Source organism: Pseudorca crassidens, chromosome Y (assembly GCF_039906515.1).
Source record: "Pseudorca crassidens isolate mPseCra1 chromosome Y, mPseCra1.hap1, whole genome shotgun sequence".
Lineage (NCBI taxonomy): Eukaryota > Metazoa > Chordata > Mammalia > Artiodactyla > Delphinidae > Pseudorca > Pseudorca crassidens.
This window is the reverse complement of record NC_090318.1, coordinates 7408496-7432834: the sequence shown is the minus strand read 5'-3', so window position 1 is coordinate 7432834 and position 24339 is coordinate 7408496. Positions and strand designations below refer to the sequence as shown.

Sequence of the window (24339 nt, the reverse complement as noted above, 5' to 3'; positions counted from 1 at the left end):
GGTGAGAAGAAAGACTCAACAGAAAACCTGATAAACTGTACAACGTGATATCAAGATAATATCAAGGCACCCCCAACCCTGGAAAGGTTAAGTCCATTCAGGGATTCCCCTGTAGTCTGGGTTCGTTAAACAACCAGAAAGGTTCGAGATGCGGAGCCTCATTTTCATTTGAAGCTGTGTTACTGGAAAGAGGAAAGAGAGCAGAAAGGAAAAGAGAGAAGCTCATTTCCCAAGGAGGGGCGACGCCTTGCTGAGCTGTTATTGCCCTTGGCCACAGAGTGACCCTACTCGGTGTCTGCACCCCAGAATCCACCCCTGCAGAGAGGAAAAGGCATCCCTCAACAGAAGAATGGAGGTCAGCAGGGTGCCAGGAGGAAAGGACGGTGTCCTCCTTCTAAGACGGGTCCATGGGCATCTTCCACGCACTCAAGAGACAGGCTGCAGCTTCCCTCCTCCCGAGGACGGCCCTGCTGGGTGACCAGGGCAGTGGGCGCAGTCCCCCCTTTCGGCAAATCTCTACCCTCATCTGCGATACAGGAGAAATACGGGTGTCCACTTTCCAGGGCTGTTTGGAGGTGCTCTACACTCCTGCACAAAAGCAAGGAGCAGCAGGCAAAAGCAAGGCCTCAGAAAGTCAGTTGTCATCCTACAGACGAAGACGATGCCGGGAACCAACACACACTCTGGAGTGTTCCAGGGGCCGAGGTGAGACGCTGACCGCGTGTGTCAGGGCAGGGGCCCACATCCCCTCTGTTGTCGTTAAGACAGAAGTCCCATGAGTTTTGAAAAGTGTTCTTTTTAAGATTTTAAAAGATTTTAAGGGTTTCCAAATGGTCAGTTTCAATTGTGCTTAAACAGCCTCGAAGCCAGAATGACCGATTCTATTCTTTTGATTTATGAGAGGTATGACCCACACCCGCCCCCGCCGACCGACCGTGCCCAGGGAATCGCAGGTACCACGCCTGGGCGTGTGGATGGCAAGCTCAAAATGCAAGGAAAACACCCAAGAGAAGTGAAACATACATCCACACACAGACAACTATGTGAATGTGCGGCTCTCCACAGGAGCATTATTCATAAAAGCAAAAAAGGTGGAAACAACCAGATGTCGATCAACTGACAAATGATAAGCAAAATGTGCTCTACCCATAAAGTGCCATATGATTCAGCCATAAAAAGGAATGAAGTCCTGACACACGCGAGCATGGATAAGCCTCGAAAACGTGATGCTGAGTGAAAGAAGCCAACACAAAAGGCCACGCACTGTGTGGTTCTATTTAGATGAAATGTCCAGAAGAGCAAACCCATGGAGACAGACAGCAGACCGGTTGTTGCCAGGGGCTGGGGGCAGCAGGAACGGGAGGCACTGCTCATGGGCACAGGGTTTCTTTTGTGGGTGATGAAAATTTCTGGAATTAGAGCGACGGCTGCACAACCGAGTATACTAAACCCCACCAAACTGTACATTTTTTTAAAAGGATGAATCTTATGCTACGTGAGATATATCTCAATTAAAAAAAAAAATTTTAGGAGTTCCCTGGTGGCGCAGTGGTTGAGAGTCCGCCTGCCGATGCAGGGGACGCGGGTTCATGCCCCGGTCCAGGAAGATCCCACATGCCGCGGAGCAGCTGGGCCCGTGAGCCATGGCCGCTCGGCCTGCGCGTCCGGAGCCTGTGCTCCGCAACGGGAGAGGCCACAACAGTGAGAGGCCCGCGTACCCCCCCCCAAAAAAAAAATTTTTTGAAACTCAAGGGAAAAAACATTCCGGCAGGCCTGCCCTGCACGCTCTCCAGCGCCCCCAGGGAATGGAACTGGCTTCCTCAACACTGTGCATGCACCCTTAGTCCAAGTGGGTGCAGAGCTGGGAGACATGCGCAAAGATCCAAGGTCAGAATGCTCTCGGGGCTGCAAGGATGGCAAGGAAGCCAGGCCGTGGTCTCTATGTGGATCCACGGGACGAGCGCCCCGTGGCGCCAGGCCTGGGCTGGTTCTGGCCGACAGCGCGGGGCCACGGGTGCTCGGGGCGGGCCTGGCCCCCAGGCTGGTCACAGGTCGGGTTCTCTGCGTCCTCCACACTCCCTGGGCCACCCGCTCCTGCACCTGCCCATGACACTGAAGTCTGGTTAACAAGGGACCTCGGAGGCAGTAAAGACAGCAGAAATGCAGCCCAGGAGAGCAGGCGAGGGAGACTCAGGACAGCCCACGGACCCTCTCCCCTTCTCCCCGCTGCGGGGAACTCTGGCAGGGCTTCCTGCACACGTGTGCGCATGCCTGCCTTTCCAGGATAAAGCAGGACCTGGCGACAGCAATGTGCAAGACAAGCCGCTGTGGTGAGGCCGGGGGCACCGTCTCTACAGGGCAGACTCCTCCAGTCCCGCACTCTGCTTTTCCTTCCACTGCCCGTCACACACCGCAAGTCATCCCCTGCCGCTGGGAGGCCTGGGAAGCGTCATTCTGTAATGGTGTCACAACACGCGTGGCCTCGTTCTTTAGAAACACCTAAGGTTCCTTCCTCAGTCAAGGCAGGAGGGAGGACTGCAGAAGACGAGGCTGGAAATGGGCAGGAGCTGAAAGGTAAAAGAACCTTCCTTCCGGACCAGCTAAGGTGCAACACGAGGAGTTTACCTTTCCAGCAAGAGCCTGAGAAGCCCCGCCGGGCTCTGGCACGTGCACGGCTGGGGGTCTAGAGGAGGCTGGCGCACGGAGAGTCCAGAGGTGGTGACGGTACAAGACTGGTCCCGTGACTGCCCCGAGAGGCGATAACGGAGGCCGGGACACCGGGGGTGAAAGAGAAGGTACAAATACGAGACACTGAGGCTCCAGGGACTGGGTGATCGGTTGGCCACGGGAGGTCAAGGAGAGACAAGCATCAAGGATGCCTCCTGCATTTGGGGACAAACCTGTGGGCAGGCCCGGAAGTGCAGGAGAATTAAGGTAAAGGAAGGCGCAAGCTCTGCATCTGCAACACACTGAGTTGGAGCAGCCTGGGCGGTACCCAGGGGGATCTCCCAGATTCCGGGCCTGCAGTGGAGACCTGAGCGCCGTCTGCCTGCCTCAAGGAAGCGCACGAGACCACCTAGACAAGAGGAGAGACAAAGGAGGGGCCTCCAGCAGAAACCAACACTGCCGCGCACGCCAACAGGAAGAGCCAGCAGAGGCCACTTTCACAAGGGTCAAAAGAAAGAGCGTTTCTCCGTGAATGAGACATCTCTTTCAGATCGGCAATAACACCACAGGTAATTCGAGAATCACACTCTGTAAAAGCAAACCGAGTCCCTGCCAGGGAGCACGAGAAGGAGTGTCCTCGGTCAGCAGCAGACAATGTAAATTCACCTTCGGGGGTAAAACTGCACAAGTACCTGCAGTGGTGTGAGGTTCTAATAATTTCTCTCCAAAATGCCAGCCCCTGAAAGTGGGGAGGAAGAGGGGAAACAGTAGCCCCACCCCAGCTCGTAACCCGCAGAGGCATCCACTCTGGACGATTTCATCCACTCTGTGGTGAGATCAACGCAAAATAAATATGACTCAAGCAGCAGCAGGCCTGTCTTTTCAAGTCCAGATGTTCCTTTCCAAACTTTCATTCAAGATTCAGGGCATCTTGGGCTTCCCTGGTGGTGCAGCGGCTGAGAGTCCGCCTGCCGATGCAGGGGACACGGGTTCGTGCCCCGGTCTGGGAGGATCCCACATGCCGCGGAGCGGCTGGGCCCGTGAGCCATGGCCGCTGAGCCTGCGCGTCTGGAGCCTGTGCTCTGCAACGGGAGAGGCCACGGCAGTGAGAGGCCCGCGTACCACAAAAAAAAAAAAAAAAAAAAAAAGATTCAGGGCATCTAAACACTAATGAAAATTAGAAGAAAAGCTGCACCTACCAGAAAAAGCACACAGCTGTTTTAAAGACCAACATATTTGATCAATACGAAGTACTCAGTTTTCCAGAAGTTAGGGTTTTCTTTTTTATATGCTTGTCTACAAAAAGCTAAATGATAAAACTCAATATATACCATAGAAACGAAACATATCATTTTTAAAATTCCAAGTGGCATACACAAAACTCAGCTTCCTTTAAGCTAGCATGTGATTCCAAAGACTGTCGACAACGTAATTCTTAAGAGAATTACGTTCAAGCAACTCGTAATTAGATCTGCACGGTACCAAGCAAAGAATTCCACAGACGGGGAAAAAAAAATTCAATATAGCTCTACTACCAAAAATAAGATTATTAACTGTTTTGGGTTGTTGATTATCTTTTCCGTGAGTTTCAATTTTTTGAAGCTGGTTTGAATCTTTCTGCAACAAGAAAAAAACAGCACTGCTATGCTCACAAACTGACAAGCACGCGCACAATCAGCACAGATAAGTGTCACTGGGTTTACAGATTTACGAGCATGGCACAGTTCACACAGACAGATCAGAATTTCAGCAGCAGCAGTATTTCATCAGCTGCAGCATTTCCAAGCCACAAGCAAAGAATCCCTTCACCTCCTCTGAAAGTCATGGAGGGCCACCGGGGTTCCCCCCACCCACCTTCCCAGGCTTTCGGTAAGCATTTCAACACCTGGAACAGAGGAGGCTCTCCTTCCCCACCCCTCTCGGCATCCCCTGCCCCCTAACCCTCAGATCCCCACACGAATGCCACCCTCCTCTCCGGGGACCAGCTTTACTTTGCACTCGCCTTTATCTCCCTTTCCTTGATGGTCTACCTCATGTGTCTCTGTATTCTATTCCCTAGGGAAAAGAAGAGGCTGCCATACAAGATCATAATTGATTAATCTGATAGAGGCAGCCCGGTTAATGAGGATTTAATGTAACCCACCCGGGCAATACCCTCTGCACTTGAACCAAAGTGGTGAGTAAAGCACAATTCAACCAGGAGAAAGGTGCACGCCCTGACATCATACCGGCGGGGCGGCCGGGCAGCCACCCTCCCCTCCTGTGGTCAGCCCTCCCAGGGGGCTAAGGAGCTGGACCCGGGAGCCTCCCCGCCTCTGCCCCACCTCTCCATAGCTCCCAGGCAATCGTCTGCAGGGAGGGGAAGGCAAAGCAACACGGGGTGAAAATTAAATTACCAGCTGAGGGAAAAGCTACAGTGGAAAGAAGCGAAACTTCTGAGCACGCAGGTCTCATTTTACCTAATAAGTGTGCAGGGAATGAGCCACATGCTAATTGGACACCCACAGTGATTCCGTCTGCAAAGTAAATAATCATTCCCTCTGTATGGGTGTAGATTAAACATTATACATTCAGTCTCTTAAAGCTAGCGGTATTCATTAAAAGGAAAACTTTTGAAAACAAACTTATGGTTACCAAGGGGGGTAACGGGGGGGGAGGGATAAATTGGGAGACTGGGATTGACGTATGCACACCACTACATATAAAATAGATAACTAATAAGGATCTACTGTAGAGCACAGGGAACTCTTCTCAGTACTCTGTAATGACCAATATGGGAAAAGAATCTAAAAAAGAGTGGATATATGTATATTATAACTGACTCACTTTGCTGTACAGCAGAAACTATACTATAAACTATTTACAACACTGTAAACCGACTATACTCCAATAAAAATTTAAAACAAACAAACAGAACAAAAAAACAACAACAACAAAAAAGAAAATTCCTGATTTCTCTCCAGATTTCGTTTGTTAGAATGGTCTAACTCTTGTAGTGAGTAATCAAAGAAACGTGTAATGGCCCAAATACAACAGAGGCTTATTTCTTGCTCATATACTGGTACTACTGGGAGGGTAACCAGGCTATGGTCAGCTAGCTTCCTCCTCAGGCTTTCAGGGACCCGTGCTGATGAGGCTCTGCCCCAGGACCATCTTCATTCCAGACAACCAGAAGAGGAAAGCACGACAGGCGGTAAATGGCCTGCATCACTTCTACTTGCTTCTGATTGGGTAGAACTATGGCCTCATAGCTGCAAGGGAATCTGGGAAGTGTAGTCCAGCAGCATGTGCAGAAGGAAAAGGAGACACAGGCTCCAGTAAACAGATAGCATCTCTACCAAGCCTGTGGGTCTGACTCCATGCCCTGAAAGATTTTCTACTGCCAGAAAGCAAAGCGGTGAAGAAATGGAGTTTGTTGCCATGGGATATTTAACCTTCATCTTTCCTACTATTTTCACTTCCCAAACCACTTTTTAAAATCCAATTCTTCTGAATATCACATTGATCTGAAAGAGCCACCTTTCATTAATATTATAAAAAAGAAAGACCAGTATTATTCAAAAATACTTTAGGGACTTCCCTGGTGGTCCAGTGGTTAAGACTCCACGCTCCTAATGCGGGGGCCCAGGTTCCATCCCTGGTTGGGGATCCCACATGCCTGCTGCAACTAAAAGTCCACATGCCACAACTGGGAGTACGCATGCCGCAACTAAAGAGCCTGCATGCTGCAACTAAAGATCCCGCATGCCACAACTAAGACCCGGTACAGCCTAAATAAATATATATATATTATATATAATATATATATATTATGTGGGGTCCTCCCGGAACGGGGCATGAACCCGTATCCCCTGCATCGGCAGGCGGACTCTCAACCACTGCGCCACCAGGGAAGCCCCAATAAATATATTTTTAAAAAACCAGTTTTTGGAAAAAAAAAAACAAAAAAAACCCCCAGTTTTTGGTGGAAAGGAGGAAATAATCACTTCCAGTAGGCTGTAAATAGCACAAATAATGTACTGGTGCTTGGCATAAGATGTGTATTTGAATTAAATGCTTTTCTACAAATCCAATGCTAAACAGTCAGAATAAGTACCAAAATCTCTAGGAGACGCATTAAAATGTTGCCATACAAAATCCAGCTTAAAGTCTTTCCATAATAAATTGGCAATTTCATACATTAACATTACTTTTTTAAGAAATTTTTTCACATTACTTTTTATAGTTTTCCAAATTCTTAGTGAAGCAGGATGAAGTAGGGGAAAGGGGGGAAGGCGGAGGAGAGATGGAATTTAAATCTACTAGAACTAGGGCTTCCCTGGTGGCACAGTGGTTAAGAATCCGCCTGCCAATGCAGGGGACACGGGTTCGAGCCCTGGTCCGGGAAGATCCCGCATGCCGCAGAGCAACTAAGCCCGTGTGCCACAACTACTGAGCCTGCGCTCTAGAGGCCGTGAGCCACAACTACTGAGCCCACGAGCCACAACTACTTAAGCCCACGTGCCTAGAGCCTGTGCTCCGCGACAAGAGAAGCCCCCGGGATGAGAAGCCCGTGCACCACAAAGAAGAGTAGCCCCCGCTCTTCGCAACTAGAGAAAGCCCGCACACAGCAACAAAGACCCAATGCAGCCAAAAATAAATAAATAGAATTTTTAAAATGTAAAAAAAAAAAAAAAATCTACTAGAGCTAGCTTTCCATACTGACTCATTTCACCCCTGTGTCAATATAGTGAAGTGGGAATGATTCTAGTTTGACAGCCTGAAGGATTAAGGGTGAGAAAAGGTTAAGGACAGAGTGCACGATTCAGCTACATATGCAAGACGTTCTCTCCAAACTGGAACCACTGTGGCCACAGCAGGAGGCAGAGATGACCACTCTCACGTCGCCAAGCAAAGCAGGGCTCCTCCAAACTGGCAAACCTCGCACCAACGTTCAAATCTGCCCTACACCAGAAACTTACGTTCAGTAGAGGAAAACATTACTATCTGAAGGGATGTGACCAGCGCAAAAGAAACAAGCGAAGCTATGGCCTTAAAGGAGTCCCCAGAGAAGCAGCCTGGCTAGATCATTCACCCACATGCACCACCCTCCAAAACGCATTGTGGTCACCCACTCTTACATACCTGCAGACGGCAAGGACGAACTGAGCCCCCAACAGAAGGCAAACAAACACACAAAAAGCAGCGGAGCTCAGAAACGGAATCTACACAGCAAGAAGACATTTTGTAAAACCAGTGAATATTCTCAAAGATATGAAAGAAGAACCATGAAACAAGATCAGTATGGTATCAAAAAGGAACATTCGAGAACAACACTAACAAAACAAACAGACAAACAAAAAACAAACAACTCTGGAAATAAAAAAAAACCCAAAAGCACACATTTAAAACTCAATGGAAGGGTTGGAAGATAAGGCTGTACAAAATCTCCGGAGAAGAACAAAAATACAGAGAAAAGAAAAATACGACAGAAAAAATTAGAGTTAGTGCAAAGGACTAAGAAACAGAAAGCTTTGGGACCTTCTCGGTGGTGCAGTGGTTAAGAATCCGTCTGCCAACGCTGGGGACACGGGTTCCAGCCCTGGTCCGGGAAGATCCCACATGCCGCAGAGCGACTAAGTCCGTGCGCCACAACTACTGAGCCTGTGCTCTACAGCCCGCGAGCCACAACTACTGAGCCCGCGTGCCACAGCTACTGAAGGCCGCGCGCCTAGAGCCCGTGCTCTGCAGCAAGATAAGCCACCTCAATGAGAGGCCCGCGCACCAAAACGAAGAGTAGCCCCCGCTTGCCGCAACCAGAGAAAGCCCACGTGCAGCAACGAAGACCCAACGCAGCCAGAAATAAAAATAAATTAATTAAATTAAAAAAAGAAAAGAAACAGAAAGCTCTGTTGTCTCCCCAACAATACTGTACACCTGCAGAGGTTAGAACACCACCTGCAAAGAAAGTGCCTAGGGAAAACCGTCTCCAACTCAGACTTGCACACCCAACAGTCCATTTACTGTCAAGGTAAAATAATGACATTCTCAGATAGAGAAGGTCTCAAAAGACGACCCGCCCTGTGTCTGAATATAGTAAAAGATTTTTTGCAACTGGGGAAGATGCGGCGGATGAATCAACGATATGCACATAGAAAATCAGGCAAAGAAACAAAGCGTATCCTTACACTTGGTGGTTATGAAAACTTGTGCAGGAGAAATAATCATAGTTTGCACCAGCAGGCTCAGCAAGTGTTGGCACTGGCATTCAAAATAACACACACACCGAATACTGCTAACCAAGTGGTTCTCAAAGGGGGCAATTTATTTTATTTTTTTGCAAATGCTGTAACATTTTATTCTGTCAATTATGAGACGAAAAACAAATTTTAAAAATAAATTTTGTCTTTAAATAACTTTTTCTACATATTAGCAAGATGCTTTAGCATTTATTTTTTTTTTGTATTCATATTAGTTTTTCTTTTCTAACATCCTCATTGGAGTACAATTGCTCCACAATGGTGTGTCGGCCCCTGCTGTACAACAAAGTGGGTCAGCCACCCGCATACATACATCCCCACGTCTCCTCCCTCTTTTGTCTCCCTCCCTCCCACCCTCCCTATCTCACCCCTCCAGGTGGTCACAAAGCACCGAGCTGATCTCCCCGTGCCACGCGGCCGCCCCCCACCAGCCATCTTCCCCACCCATTAATCTGTCGACGGACAGCCAGGATGCCCCCAGGTCCTGGCCCCTGCAAAGAGCGCCGCAATGAACACTGTGACACATGACTCTCCCCCGAACCATGGTCTTCTCAGCGCACAGGGTTTTTTTTTTTTTTAATTTTATTTTTTTTATTGAAGTAGAGTTGATTTACAATGTGCGCCAATCTCTGCTGTACAGCAAAGTGACCCAGTTCTACACATAGAGACATTCTTTTTTTTTAATATTCTTTTCCATTATTGCTTGCCACAGGACACTGAATACAGTTCCCTGTGCTCTACAGTAGGACCCTATTGTTTATCCATCCTACATACAATAGTTTACATCTGCTCATCCCAAACTCCCAGTTCAAAGGGGGCGATTTCTGTCCCCCAGTGGACATCTGGCAACGTCTGGAGACGTTTCTGACCATCTCAGCTACCGGAGACGGAGGAATCTGTACTGGCTTCTCGGGGGTGGAGGCCAGGAATGCTGCTCCCACAGGGCAGAGGACGGCCCCCCACGACAAAGAACTAGGTGGCCCCAAACGTCAGTGATGCTAAGGTTGAAAAAACCCTCTTCTAACCAAAATTATGATGGAGTTACGTTGGGAGTATGGGGGCCCAAGGTATGTGTCTGGGTAGCTGGTGTGGAAAAAAAGACTACGTCCCAAGCTCCCATAGTGGGAAGTCAACAGTTATCCCGAAACGGAACAATGAAAGTAGCAGCCGTATAGAATATGGGCAAATGCCCAAAGAAATCAGCTAAAAAGTTTCAATAGCTTCTCTAGGGAAGAGGAAATGACAGTGGGGAACTGCTGGTATGATAACAAGCCCTGCAGAACTATTTGATTATTTCAACCCTGCAAGAGCCACTCTGATAAAAATAAAAACAAATCTCAAAAAGATACACTAAAAAAAAAAAGATACACTAACATTTTGTGTCTTTCCTCCCTTGAATAAGTAAAATGTTGCCTTTAGAGCCCACACAATCTACCCTGCCTGGGTTCTTGTTGACCTTCACAATTTGCCTTTGATCTGAAAGTCTTAGTCACCTTTGGCCAAAAGAAAGACAATCCCAACCCTTCCCAGGCCACGTAGAGCACTGTTCTTCCAGACCCATCCCACAGAGGCGGCAGACATTACCTCCAACTTCATACCCAGGAGATTTCAGAAAAACAGCCCAGGTTAAAAAAAAAAAGTCACCTCTGCATTGCAATTCAGAAAATCCTGGCTTTTCGTAACAACCTTAGTTGTTCGAACCTAAAATAAAGTTAGTCCAATTATTTTTTAACCATATCCTACCGTCGTCCTTCCACTAAGATATGTTCCCCCAAAGAGAGGCCTTAACATTCGCACTGGTCAGGGAAACAGGCTCCACCTACCACAGGGCCATGCAAATATCGAATCCAGCAAGGTAACAGGAAAACAATTCTTCCAGAATACACCCTCCCTCTGTTGAGCACTGGCAAGGTTTTAAAAAGACCAAAAGAGCAATATGCAACCCTGAGGGCTTTCAAAACCCTTCGTGTGGGTGGAAATTGCAGCTTGGAAGAGTGCGGCTTGCATAATTTCTCATCAAAGGATGGCCCCATGCCTGACTGCAGTGCATGAAAAGTAAAAGAGGTAAGACTGAATGAAAAGTCTGTTCAGCCTTTAAGTCCTTAAATTATCTCGTTGACTGTTTACACTGCGCCCAGTGTACAAGGAGAAAAGCTCCCCAGAGCCCCGAAGAAATCCTCAAATCCAGGTTCATTTGCATGCTGACACAAAGCAACTTCGGCAGGAGGACAGCCCCAAAATGCCTCCCAAGTAGAAAAGCCAGCCCTCTGCAAGCTGGGAGCCCGGTTTCTTTGGCCGAGAAATGGGAAGGTGAATTAAGAGATCCCAGATAGTTAGGACAAGGTGAAAACGGCTATTTTTATGAGCCTTCCATTCTCATTCTCTTCTACATTTAGCTCTCGGGCAAACCTGTTTTCTTCTTTTCAAAAGATGAGTGTTAGGACACGTTACGAAGCACTCATAACTGAACCAGGAAGGGCAAAATCCATCACGATGCAGAAGTGTGATGGACAGCTTACGTTTATAGCTTTTCACACTGTGGAAGCTTCTGGATTTATAGATGTGAGTCCTGCTGAATTAATTTCTACGAGAGGAAGAACCCCCCACCCACTGCACCTCAAAGCTCCAGCACCAGAGCTCGGGATGGGACTTGGGTCTCTCTGCCAGACTTCCCACCCCTGCACCCAAAACACCTCAGGAGGACCAGGGGTAAGAACTAACAGGACCCAGCTAGGCACAGGCTGGGACAGGGGAATAAAGATATATCTGCATGCCAGCTGGCAAGACAGGTCTTGCCTTTCCACCAACTGGAAAGGGGTTTCAGCACAGGAAAGAAAACTCACCCTTCTTTTTTTTTTTTAACCGTACTATTAATTTTTAAATACAAATGAGTCTCCGGCATTACACTCCTCTGAACAATCAGCAAACTGCAGCTGGCCTCCAAGAGGCTGGGATCTCACAGTGCCCAGGAGTTGCCTCGGCCATAACGGTACCCACAGCACCTGGGTCTGCCGAGGAGGGGCGCCCAGCCCTCGCCCACCCACCATCTATTTCTATGGAGCCCTGGGAAAGCGGCAGCGGTCCTTAGATGGGTGCTGACGTGGGACTGTGCTTCGACACCGACATCCAGCAAAACCCAGAGAGGCTGAGATCCATCGGTTCCCGATACACAGCTGAATTCAACACCCCCCCCCCCACCCTTTTTCACAGCCTTCAGTGGTAACTGATAAAGAACTTGGCTCTTGGGGGCAAATACAAGGACGTCCAGACAACAACTTGTCCTGACCAGGGTTGCCAGGTCACCAACGACCGTGACTCAGCACAGCCCGTGAAACGGAGCCCCTTTCAGACCACCGCGGAAGGGACCTCCCACCCCCAACCGGCAGCTAGTCTCTGCCCCAAGCCTCCGCCATCAGGAGCTCTAACGGCTGACACAGGACATGTGCCACCTGGGTGTGTGCGCCAACCCCCCAGAAATGCGCCCCGCTTCCCCTCCACCCCGCCTTCAGCGTGCAGACCAAGAAGGACGTTTAAGGACACGGCCTGGCATCCAGCGAACGCCGCACGGTCTAAAGGCTCCCGAGAGGGTGCGTCAGGCTGGGTACCCCAAGCCCCAGCTCCCCCGCACCACCCCCAGGACGGCTCTGGTCCCCAAAGGCAACCTGAAAATCAACGGGTTCCCAAAGGAGCCGCCCGTGGGACCAGGCCAGGCCCAAATTACTGTCCTCTTTGGAGCTCCTGGCTGAGGCTCTCTCGCATTCTTGGCGGGAAGGGGCAGGGAGGGCTAAGAAACGGTGAAAAGGAGGGCCAGGGGCTTCATTCCTTCCCCGGTTCACAAACATTCCTGAGGCCGAAGGGGGCCTGCTGACACCCAGCTGGCCCACTTAAGGTCTCCTAACGAATCCCCAAGGGCCCTCCTGGAGTTCTAGTCCCTCCAGGGCCACGTTAGAAAGCAGGCCCTCCCCTCCTGGAGTTCTAGCCCCTCCAGGGCCACACTAGAAAGCAGGCCCTAGCCACGCCCACGGAACTTTAACACTTGCTGAGCTGATGGGGAAAGAAGGCGCCACGCAGATAGCAGGACCACGTACAACATCGCACCTGCTTACACAGGTCCTGAGAGGCCCCGCATCAAAGCACAGTCTCAGAAACACTAACAAGTCAGAGTCTTTGGAGCTTAAGGCACGGACATTATTTCTGCTCCCCTCCGACAGCAGTATGAAACACTGGGGTTCTGTGTCTCTTCCAGCCCTGGTAATACATCAACCTACAAGTCAGTGTCAACGTAACGAATGGTCACAAATCTGGTTGCCACTTTGCTGGGGGACTTCAAGTGTGCACTTTGAATTCCAGGAATGCCACTCCCGGGAAGTCAGTATCCCTGTAACTGCAAACCCGACCCAGAGAAAAGGCAGTCCTCCCCGAGCAGCCCCGCTGAATGCCCATGAAACACAGCACTCGGGAGTTCCTGCTTCCATTTCCTTTTTCCAGATACAAAAATGCAGATGAAGCAAGTATTTGTTTGAGTTTTACTATGTAAATAAAGCCTATCACCAGGGCCAGCGAGCGCTTAGGAAGAAAACAGCCTTCCCGGCCAAAGCTGACTATGCCAGGGGCCTCTGAGTATCTTCAGAAGGAAGAATTCAGCACACGCGTTCAAAGCTAAAATCCTTTCAAAGCAAAAGTGATGTACAGTCACTCTAGCGAGGGTGACCTGTGCCCGGGAGACATCTGGCAACATGTGCAGACTTTTCTGGTTGTCACACCTGGGGGGTGGTGTCAGTGGGCAAAGGCCAGGGTTGCTGCTGGACACCCTACAATGCATAGGACAGCGCCCCCGCCCCCAGCAAAGACACATCCAGGCCAGAACATCGGTAGTGCCAAGGCTGAAAAACCCTCATAGGATGTGACAAAGTTACTGAAGATGGCATTGCAAGGGATTCCAGACAAGAGCAGATGGCAGCACGTGGAGAGAAAGCAGAGACATGCAGGGTCAAGATCTGGTCCTGAGGACGCTTCTCAAGATTTGCCAGGTTTGTGACCTCAGGGCACACCACTGAACCCTCCTTGGCCTTAGCTGTTTCATCTACAAAATGGGCTAATGAAACTCCATCAAGGGGCTTCCCTGGTGGCGCAGTGGTTAAGAATCCGCCTGCCAATGCAGGGGACATGGGTTCGAGCCTTCATCCGGGAAGATCCCACACGCTGCGGAGCAACTAAGCCTGTGCGCCGCAACTACTGAGTCTGCGCTCTAGAGCCCGCGAGCCACAACTACTGAGCCCACGAGCCATGACTACTGAAGCCCACGCGCCTAGAGCCCGTGCTCCGCAACAAGAGAAGCCACTGCAATGAGAAGCCCGCGCACCGCAATGAAGAGTAGCCCCCCCTCGCCGCAACTAGAGAAAGCCCGTGGGCAGCAACGAACACCCAACACAGCCAAAAATAAATGAATGAATAAATAAATAAAATAAAAAACTCCATCAGGAGATCAGGGATTGAACCAGCCTTGTTCTTGGCATCACTTCCAGTTCTAAGATGTACACTCCTATGAGGCTTTCAACTGAGACATCATCATCGTAAACAGAGTGCATCCTCTTACACTGGATCAAGCTTCTTCCAAGTCAGATTGTTAGAAATGAGCTGTATAATATCCCAGGGCTCTAACATGTAACAATTTAATTACAAGGTTTTTTAAATGAAAACAAAAAAGCCATTAGAAGGCCTATTATCTAACGCGCCCTAAAGATTTTTTAGTAGGTGCCGGGAAAGGGAGATTCAAACCTTGGATTAATCTACATTCTGGAGGTGGAACAAATTTCCCCAGCCTCCGCCACAACAGTCTATTTCCATGTTTTAAGTGATTATAATGGACACGCTTTCCTTTATCCTTCTCTAATAATGTGACAGTTAATTACCAGCTGTTGAATTGTAAACATGCATCAGTGATGACTTAATGCAGGAGAAAAGACAAGTAGGTGAAATACTGCAAATACCCTGCAATACAATGTGTGGTTAAGGAATATACACATGCATGTGTGAGCACACGTTTGTGGCATGTGTGAGCACACGTGTGAGGACACGTGTGTGCATGTGTACACAAGTGTGCATGGAAATCTGTCACAGATGTCCCAAACTGTCCTGAATCCTCTCCATCCTAAGCAAAGAAACCACATATCTCCAGTCACAGTAAAGCACCTACAAAAACCAAGCAGCAGTTTAAGGGAGGGACATATGAGCGTCTCAGATAAGACTCAGAAGCAGTTTTATTTCTGCAAAATCCTGAAGCACGATCTGGAAAGGCAGGGCGTGTACACCGCTACCAGCCTAGCCCTACCTACCCACACACCTTAGCAACTACGGTGACAGCCAACCCAGGGGCCCAATCAGGAGCAGACTGCCTGCCTCCTGTGCCCTGATTAGGCCCTGGTGTGTGTCCGTGGGTTTTACTGCCCACCTCCTTCAGTTTCTAGAACAGGGTCCTCTTGCACAAGCTGAGGAGAAACAACTAAGAATGCCCGGGGTTTTTTAGAACTTGAGGTACAGAGAAAGGAGGAGGTCCCCTTCTCCGGCTTCCGGTCAAACAACTGAATTTTAGAGTTTAAGTCCAGCTTTCTTACACTGCATAAGCCCAAAAAGCAAGATGTCATCTTAAATAATGTTTTACGACTTACTCCATCTGCTGTAAAGACAGGTCCGAGGAAGACAGGTTGAATCGCACGCGCGCACGCATATTCTTTTTTAAAAGAAGCTCTAGAAACGATAAAAGTCTGAGTAACTTACCTGATATCTTTTTAACTTTTACCATGAGAAATGCCCAGTAAAACTTTTATTATTGAAAAGGCACAGGCTACTGTGCCTTAATACACGTATATGCAGGAAATGCCTGTCCTGCACAAGGTGTACACTCTATGGCTACTCCACCACATACATTTTTCCAAAGAATCCAATTCATTAATGGGTTTGCACATGGGTGAAACTTATAACAACAATGACAGCCTCTTTCCCCGGTTCCACATAAATTCAGTGCACGTCTCCCCTCAGAGTCTCTAGTTTTATAAATATAAAAATGAGAGAAAATAAAGATCAGAAGTTGAGTGTCTCATTTACCATCTAGACAACAAAGCCACACCGCCTCCCAAATTCAATCCGGTGGGGTGGGTTAGGAGTCACTTTAGTTCTTCCTGCTGTGGTGAAGCAGGAAAGCAGAGAAAACCAGTAAGTCACCTTCAAACGCTACTAGAAGCCAAGAATTTTTGCATTTTAAAGGGAACTTTGTCCCCAGGAATGGCGCGGCCCAGACCTTCCCAGAGAAACTGACCAACAGACACTTTTAACCAGAAGAAAACAGGACGACTGGTTTGCTCTCTGTGTGCTTTTTACAGGTTTATACGGGTTCGGCTGGTAAGTTTCAAGATGGTTTTCTGTTTCGAGACAAGAGAATTCAAAGTTACCCCTACACACACACACACACACACACACACACACACACACACACTAGGAACTTATTTTGGGGGCTCAAACCCCACTTTCATAAAGGACGACGAAAAGTTTCAATTTGTTTTTGCAGGTATCCAGAGCGCCGTGGGTCTAGGGCTGGAAGCGAAAGTCAATAAATATTGATGGGCTTTTGGGAATCGAGAAGCTCGGCTGGCGGCAGCTGCTAGTCTGGGCTTCCTAGCGATAACGGGTGCAGGTCCAAGGGGTGCAGAAACAAATACCTAGACAGGCAAACACAGGTGGGGACGTCTCTGTCCACCCCCGGCACGTGGGAATGTCCCTCCCCGACCTCTGGGTAGGCCCACAGGTGCAGGCCGGCACAGGCGAAGCCGGGAGTGACAGGGGACCCTGCCAGGCCCTTCCCAGGAGGGGGAGGGGAGGGGACCCGGAACAGGAGCCATTGAAACCGCGGCGCTGGGAGCCAGCAGGACCGGGAAACAACGCAGAGGGACCAAGGTGGCGCCCGGACCACACACCTATGCGAGTCCTACTACCCACGTCCTCGCAGGTGACCTGGGCGGACGCGCGTCCTGGGCCCGGGGGCGCGAACTGGACACCCCCTCCAGCGTACCTACCCCCCGACGAGTCCCTCGGCCCCAGGCCACCTCCCGGCTGTCACCGTGCGTGTCCCGCGCCCTCCGTACCTTCGTGATAACCAGCGGCTCACCGTGCTCGCGGCCGCCCTTCAGGGTGAAGCCCCAAGGGGCGCCGCCGATCAGCTGCACCTCCACCAGGCGCCCGCCATCGGCCGCCCGCGCCTCGGCCTCTGCCAGGCGCTCTGGCCGCACACGGGGCTCTGCGCCCTCCATGGCGCGGGGCTCGGAGGCGGCGCGGCCGCTCAGGCCCCCAGGGCCGCCCGACCTGCGCCCATGCACTCGGGGGAGCCCCGGCCGGCCGAGGGCGAGGGAGGCTCCCGGCGCCCCGCCGCCGCCGGCCACTGGCAAACTTGCGCTGCAACTTGGGAGGAAAGTACCGGCCCCGGACAGGGAGGGAGCCGGCAGAACGCGCGGCGCTGCGCGGCGCGGCGCGGCGCGGCGCGCGGGGGAGGGCGGGCCCCGGAGGGGGCGGGCCCGCGGGGAGGGGGCGGGGAGCGGCGGGGTCCGGCGCGCGCTCGGGGGCTCGCGCCGCTCGGGGGGCAGGGGGCGGGGCGAGCGCTCGGGTTCCCTCGAGTTGCCCGGAGGGTGGGAGGCGGAGTGGGGGGAGAGGCGCGCCGTCCGGGACCCCCGCGGCCGCCGGCGGTGGGAGGGGCGGGGAGAGGCGCGGGGGTTGGGAGCGCGCGCCCGGGGCTCCCCAAGTCGCCCCGAGGCTGGGAGCGCGCTCAGGACCTCGCGCCGCCAGCCGAGCGCAGTGTACTGGGGGCCGGGGCCGAAGCTCACGCTCGGGGCGCGCGGAGGCCTGGGGGGCGGAGTGGGGGGCGCGCGCTCGGGGTGAGGGGCGCGACCCGCGGTGCCAGAGGGCGGGCGGGGGCGGGGGCTAGAGGTCCGGGGGCCCCTCCTCCGTCTCGGGCGCCGGGCCGCCCTCGGAGGCTCGGGGCACGTCCGCTCGCTGTTCGGGTGGCCTAGGCGCGGCAGGTGAGGCGGCGGAAGCGCCCGCGCGGGGCGGGCCGGGGCGAGGCGGGCCCGGGCGAGGCGGGCCCAGCGGCGGCCGGAGCCCCCGGCGCCCTCCATCTTGGAGCGCGCGGCCGGCTGGCGCCCCCGCCTTTGTTCTCGCGGACCGCGGGCGGTGGGCGGCCGCGCAGGTGAGGCCGGGAGCGCCGCGGGGGTCCCCGCCGCCGACCCGCGCCCACCCGCGTGCCGCCCGCCTGTCCCCGCGCCGGCCCACTGTGCCCCCAGCGCAGGGCAGCGGGATGGCGGGTCCCTGGAGCCCTCTGCGCGCGCCCGCATTGTCCGGCGCTGCAGCCCAGTTACCGAGTGGCCGGTGTTGGCTCTTTCTATAGTTACAGCTGAGGAAGTCATTGCGTTCAAACCCCGCTCTCCCTTTGGTACAATTGTGCCCTGAGGACTTGACGTATTAGGTATATTACTGTTCTGTAGCTGGACGCTAGGAAACAGCTGGTTCCTCGAAGACGCTTCATCCAGGTGATGATGCAGGAAGTAGGTGGCAAGGACAAGCCAGGAGAGCGCAGAACAGAGAGTCAGGGGTCCCTGAGTCCTTGTCTGGGATCTGCCGCTGCAGAGCCAGGACGAGGAATCTCAGCAGCAGTCCCAGTGTCTTTCGCGGTCAAGAGAGATTTTCATTCTCTGGTTCTGTGGCTGATCAGTTGCATCTTATCCGGACAACTGAAGAAAGAGAGCAAGCTCCCCTGGGCAGCGGTCATGGCGCTGGGCACGGGGTTACCGCCTCATAAATAACTCCAAGCTGCCGTGTCCAGAATGCCTCTAGTTAGAAGAATGAGGTGACTTTTCCTTTGTAAATGGAGACTTGAAAGGAAGGTGCCTGTAAAAATCCATCTCAAGTGTACCTTCGCTGTGGTGGTCACATTAAATTGCACAGGACTAAATACACGCCTATATATAAGCTTGGTGGATTGTATCAATTTTTTTAAAATAAATTTATTCCTTTATTTCTTTATTTTTGGCTGCGTCCGGTGTTCATTGCTGTGCACGGGCTTTCTCTAGTTGTGGCGAGCAGGGGCTACTCTTCCTTGTGGTGCCGGCTTCTCATTGCAGTGGCTTCTCTTGTGGAGCACAGACTCTAGGCACGCGGGCTCGGTAGTTGTGGCGCACGGGCTTAGTTGCTCTGCGGCATGTGGGATCTTTCCAGATGAGGGCTCAAACCCGTGTCCCCTGCACTGGCAGGCGGATTCTTAACCACTGCGCCACCAGGGAAGCCCAGATTGTATCAATGTTGACATCCTGGTTGTGACAGTATGCTGTCATTTTCCGGGATGATCCCATTGGGAGAAGTGGGGTTAAAGGATACAAAGGAGGTCCCTGTATTATTTCTTACAACTACATGTGAATCTATAATTATCTCTAAATAAAAAGTTTAATTTAAAAAGTGGTTGGGGGGAACTTCCCTGGTGGGCCAGTGGTTAAGACTCTGCACTTCCAGTGCAGGGGGCACGGGTTCAATCCCTGGTCGGGAAACCAAGATCCCACATGTTGTGAGGATTGACCAAAAATAAGTAAACTAAAGAAAAAAAAAGTGGGGGCTTCCCTGGTGGCGCAGTGGTTGAGTCCGCCTGCCGATGCAGGGGACGCGGGTTCGTGCCCCGGTCCGGGAAGATCCCACATGCCGCGGAGCGGCTGGGCCCTTGAGCCATGGCCGCTGAGCCTGCGCGTCCGGAGCCTGTGCTCCGCAACGGGAGAGGCCGCAACAGTGAGAGGCCCGCGTACCGCAAAAAAAAAAAAAAAAAAAAAGTGGATGGAGGGAATTCCCTCGTGGTCCAGTGGTTAGGACTCCACGCTTTCACTGCGAAGGGCCCCGGGTCAATCCCTGGTCTGGGAACTAAGACCCCGAAAGACTCGTGGCATGGCCTAGATACATTAAGTTAAAAGTGGATGGGAAAAATAAATAAAAAGATGTATATGATCAACCAAAAGTTAAAGGACCATATAAATGCACCTAGAGTTTATGCACGTCCCCTATCCCAAAACATGCTGCCCCCAGTTAAAGCTAGTATTGACAAAAATCTCAGTTTAGGGCTTCCCTGGTGGCGCAGTGGTTGAGAGTCCGCCTCCCGATTCAGGGGACACAGGTTCGTGCCCTGGTCTGGGAAGATCCCGCATGCCGCGGAGCGGCTGGGCCCGTGAGCCGTGGCCACTGGGCCTGCGCGTCCGGAGCCTGTGCTCCGCAACGGGAGAGGCCACAACAGTGAGAGGCCCGCATACCGAAAAAAAAAAAAAAAAAAAAACTCAGTTTAAATCTCAGATCTTACCTGGGGCTGAACTATTCAGACCATTAGATTCACTAAAGCATGAAATCATTGCCTTCATAAATCACAGCTGAAGTCGTCTTTAACATTTTATGTTCACTGTATAATCATTGTCAGATCACCCATCTGCCACTTGAAAGTGTTATACTGTCATTCCTTGAACTTAGGTGTAAATTTACCTTCATCCTTACTAAACATCATTCTGCTGAGTTTGTTTTTTTTTTTAATCTTCACATTAGGCCTCCCTTCCGAGTTAGCATCATTTGAATATTTATAAAGCTGTCTACGTTCACATTAATAAACATGATGAAAGGGACAGCGCCACACCATGTGTGGCCTGCTGTGAGATAGATGCTCTCCTCTCAGCCCCTCATAAATCTTTCATCAACATTCTTGGGATTACACAGTTGAGCACATCTGCCTGTGGTCCTGTCACACCTAAACTTCTGTATCATGTCTGACATATTATGACAAGACTGTCAATCTTGTGAAATTTTCACTGTCTTGTGAATGAAAGGCATAGTCCCAATTTATCAACCTTGCACCCCTTTTGAAAGAATTCAGTATGACATTGAACCAGTGTGGACTTCTAGTGGTGACAGCTTTCTCTTCTAGGAACTCACAGCTCGGCCAGAATTTCTGAGAGTGGAGTATGTTTGTCAGCACGTAGCTTTTGTCCTTCTGGAAAGCCCAGGGCACATTTGTTCTGTGTAGCTTCTCACTTTTTGGACTTTCATCTTCACTGCTCAGAACATGAGGCTGAGCATATACCCTCCAGACCCAAGGAGCATCCTCCAAGCGTCCACACCTGGGCATTCAATAGCCTCGGGTGTGTGTGTGCCACCTTTTCCAGTCTGAGGCTTGTTTCCTTTGATAGAGAGGAAATGGGTGAAATGAAAGTGAGCTCTGCCTTCACTTGCTCAACAGTCAATGAATTAGTCAACCAAGGGCAAATTGAACCGACTTTCAGAGATTTAATCAATAGCGAATCCTGGACTTCCCTGGTGGTGCAGTGGTTAAGAATACGCCTGCCAATGCAGGGGACATGGGTTCGAGCCCTGGTCCGGGAAGATCCCACGTGCCATGGAGCAACTGGGCCCATGCACCACAACTACTGAGCCTGTGCTCTAGAGCCTGCAAGCCAGAACTACTGAGCACTTGTGCCACAACTACTGAGGCCCGCGTACCTAGAGCCCGTGCTCCGCAGCAAGAGAAGCCACCGCAATGAGAAGCCCACGCACTGCAACAAAGAGTAGCCCCTGCTCGCCGCAACTAGAGAAAGCCCGCGGGCAGCAACGAAGACCCAACGCAGCCAAAAATAAATAAATTTATTAAAAAAAAAAAATAACTAGCCCTCCCTATGAAACAGAGCTCAAATTATTTTAGTTTTTTGTCCTAACAGGAGATTTATAATTATAAGACGTAATGGAGGATGGAGTGCCAGAATTTTGCTTTTACCTTTCTCGTTGTAGGGCCAAGTACCCTTCAGTTAGTAAGATCAGGCTTTCCGAAACACCTTTCAGTGGGATATTTTTTAAAAGGCAGGCTTAGCCGTTTCCTACCTGACTCACAGTGTACCTGAGTTGGGGACCCTATGATTAAGACTGGTAGAGGGTCAGTCAAGATCAGGGAGCACAGGTATGGTGGCAGTTAGAGGAAAACTTTGACACAATGACTTTGCCCTTAGTCACCAGTGTTTGTCATCTTATTCTTGATTCCTGCAAGGTATTGTTACAAACACTGGAATTTAGCTGCAGATCTTAGATAAAGCTGAGTCTGTACAGCCCAGCAACCACTTTCTCCCTCTCACAAGGATTTTACCCTGGATCTTGTTATTACTTGGAATATTTACAGATCTCTAGGCGGGAGAGACTTCGTCTTTCTGTGCAGGGGACAGGAGGACAGACCGCTGGGTCTCTCCATGTGCCTGGCACCGTGATAGTATTTGTGGCCCCCATCTTTGGAGTTTGCGTCCTAGGGCCCAGCAATTATAACTGCAAACAAAGCAGCCACAGCAGCTGAGAAACAGTGACCGTCATTCACGGAGAGCCTGCTGGGTGCCAAGCATGTTATTCACATGGACTCGGGTCCTCTCAGCAGATTTTCTCAGGGCATGCATCAGCCCATTTTACAGAAGAAGAAACTGAGACTCATCAGGCTTAAATAACGTGACTGAGGTCACTGAGCCCAGGTCCCCGTGAAGGACTCACACGCTACCACTCACGGGAACCAGCGCCAGCTCCAGTACCAGAGGGCAGTTCTCACTGAGCGACTGAGCTGACTTCCTTCTGTAAGATATTGATACTTAGGCATTTGACCACCTTTTGAGATTCCCTCGACCTTCAAATGCCAATCACCACAAACAGGCTGAAACCTTCTATGGGGAAGCTTTGCCTATAAAACTAGATTCTTGCTTAGGTCTGTGTGAGTCCCAATTCCTTTACCTTTAGGACATGTTCTTTAAACTGTTATATATGTGAAGGGCCAAGTTTCCTGCTGGCAAATAGAAGGGACTAAACAAATGGTGCTTTAAAAAATGCACACAGGGCTTCCCTGGTGGCGCAGTGGTTGAGAGTCCGCCTGCCGATGCAGGGCACACGGGTTCGTGCCCCAGTCCGGGAAGATCCCACGTGCCGCGGAGCGGCTGGGCCCGTGAGCCATGGCCACTGAGCCTGCGCGTCCGGAGCCTGTGCTCCACAACGGGAGAGGCCACAACAGTGAGAGGCCCGCGTACCGCAAAAAAAAAAAAAAAAAAAAAGTTAAAAAAAAAAAAATGCACACACACATATATATATAACAATACCTAACTATGCAAATCAGGAGTACTTAAAAAGAGAGTACTTAGCTGAAGCTACTATTGTAAAAGTTTTTATTAGGTTTTTTTTTTTTTTTTTGGCTATGCCACGTGGCTTGTGGGATCTTAGTTCCCGAACAACGGATCGAACCCAGGCCCTGGCTGTGAACGCTCCAAGTACTAACCACTGGACCACCAGGGAAATCCTAAACGTTTTTATATTTTAAAGTACATTTTTAGAAAGCCATTGCCTATTTTTCAGTTTTTGTTTTGTTTTTTTAAATGAAGTAACCAAAGATATACGGACAGCTCATGGAGCTCAATATCAAAAAACAACCCAATTGAAAAATGGGCGGAAGACCTAAATAGACATTTCACCAGCGAAGACATACAGCTGGCCAACAGGCACATGAAAATGTGCTCAACATCACTAATTATTAGAGAAATGCAAATCAAAACTACAATGAGGTATCACCTCACACAGGTCAGAATGGCCATCATCAAAAAATCTACAAACAATAAATGCTCAGCTCCGTGCTCTGTGATGACCTAGATGGGTGGGCGGGGAGGGGGGAGAGAGGTCCGAGAGAGAGGATATAGGTATACATACAGCTGATTCACTTCATGGTACAGCAGAAACTAACACAACATTGTAAAGCAATTTTACTCCAATCAAAAATAAATTAAAAAAATAAAGTAGCCAATGAGCATCTATTTCTTGAGCCCTTTTTACTTGTCCAACAGCAGGGAGGGCTTGCGAAGGAATGTAAAGGATGCCGGAAATATGAAACATTAACTGTGGCTGTGAGGGAAAAAATCATGAACCACCCTGAAACAATTAGAGCACAATTACAGGCAAAACGTCTTTTAGATGCAAAAGTTTCAGCAGGAAAGAAATCCAAGTAGAGAAGAGAAGGAAAAAAAAAAGGATGAACAAAACCATAGGTGAAATTTTGAAAAAAAAATTTCATCTTTTATCGTGGAAATTTCAAGCAGACACAAAAATAGACCTCTTTTGTTTCATCCCTACCCACTTTTTTTTCTGTGAAGTATTTCAAATCACATCCAGGAGGGAGTGACTGAGCTACTATCTTGCCAGCTGAGAGGAAGTAGGGGCGACGTTTCATCAGGTGGGGACCACACGAGCAGAGGAATGTTCTCTATTGTAAACGAGCACAGAAATTCCCCAATCCTGTTCATTCTGAATCTGTCTGAGCCCCCAGGCCCCACTCCTAGGGCGGGTGTGTATCCTGGGAGTTGGGGGCTGT

At 50.4% G+C, this 24339-nt stretch overlaps 1 protein-coding gene across 4 annotated transcripts in view; it reads right to left on the bottom strand.

The window, feature by feature from the left end:
- LOC137217790 (protein Shroom2-like) overlaps positions 1-17406 on the bottom strand; it is a 140960-nt gene extending 123554 nt beyond the window's left edge. For 2 of the 4 annotated variants that reach the window (XM_067724728.1, XM_067724730.1), the window contains exon 1: positions 17045-17405. In XM_067724728.1, the coding sequence (XP_067580829.1) occupies positions 17045-17209 (165 nt within the window). In that variant the 5' untranslated portion in view covers positions 17210-17405. Of the gene's footprint in view, positions 1-17044 lie in introns of all 4 variants that reach the window. The other 2 variants (XM_067724731.1, XM_067724729.1) reach the window with 2 other exon arrangements.
- Between the last annotated feature and the right edge of the window lie 6933 nt (positions 17407-24339).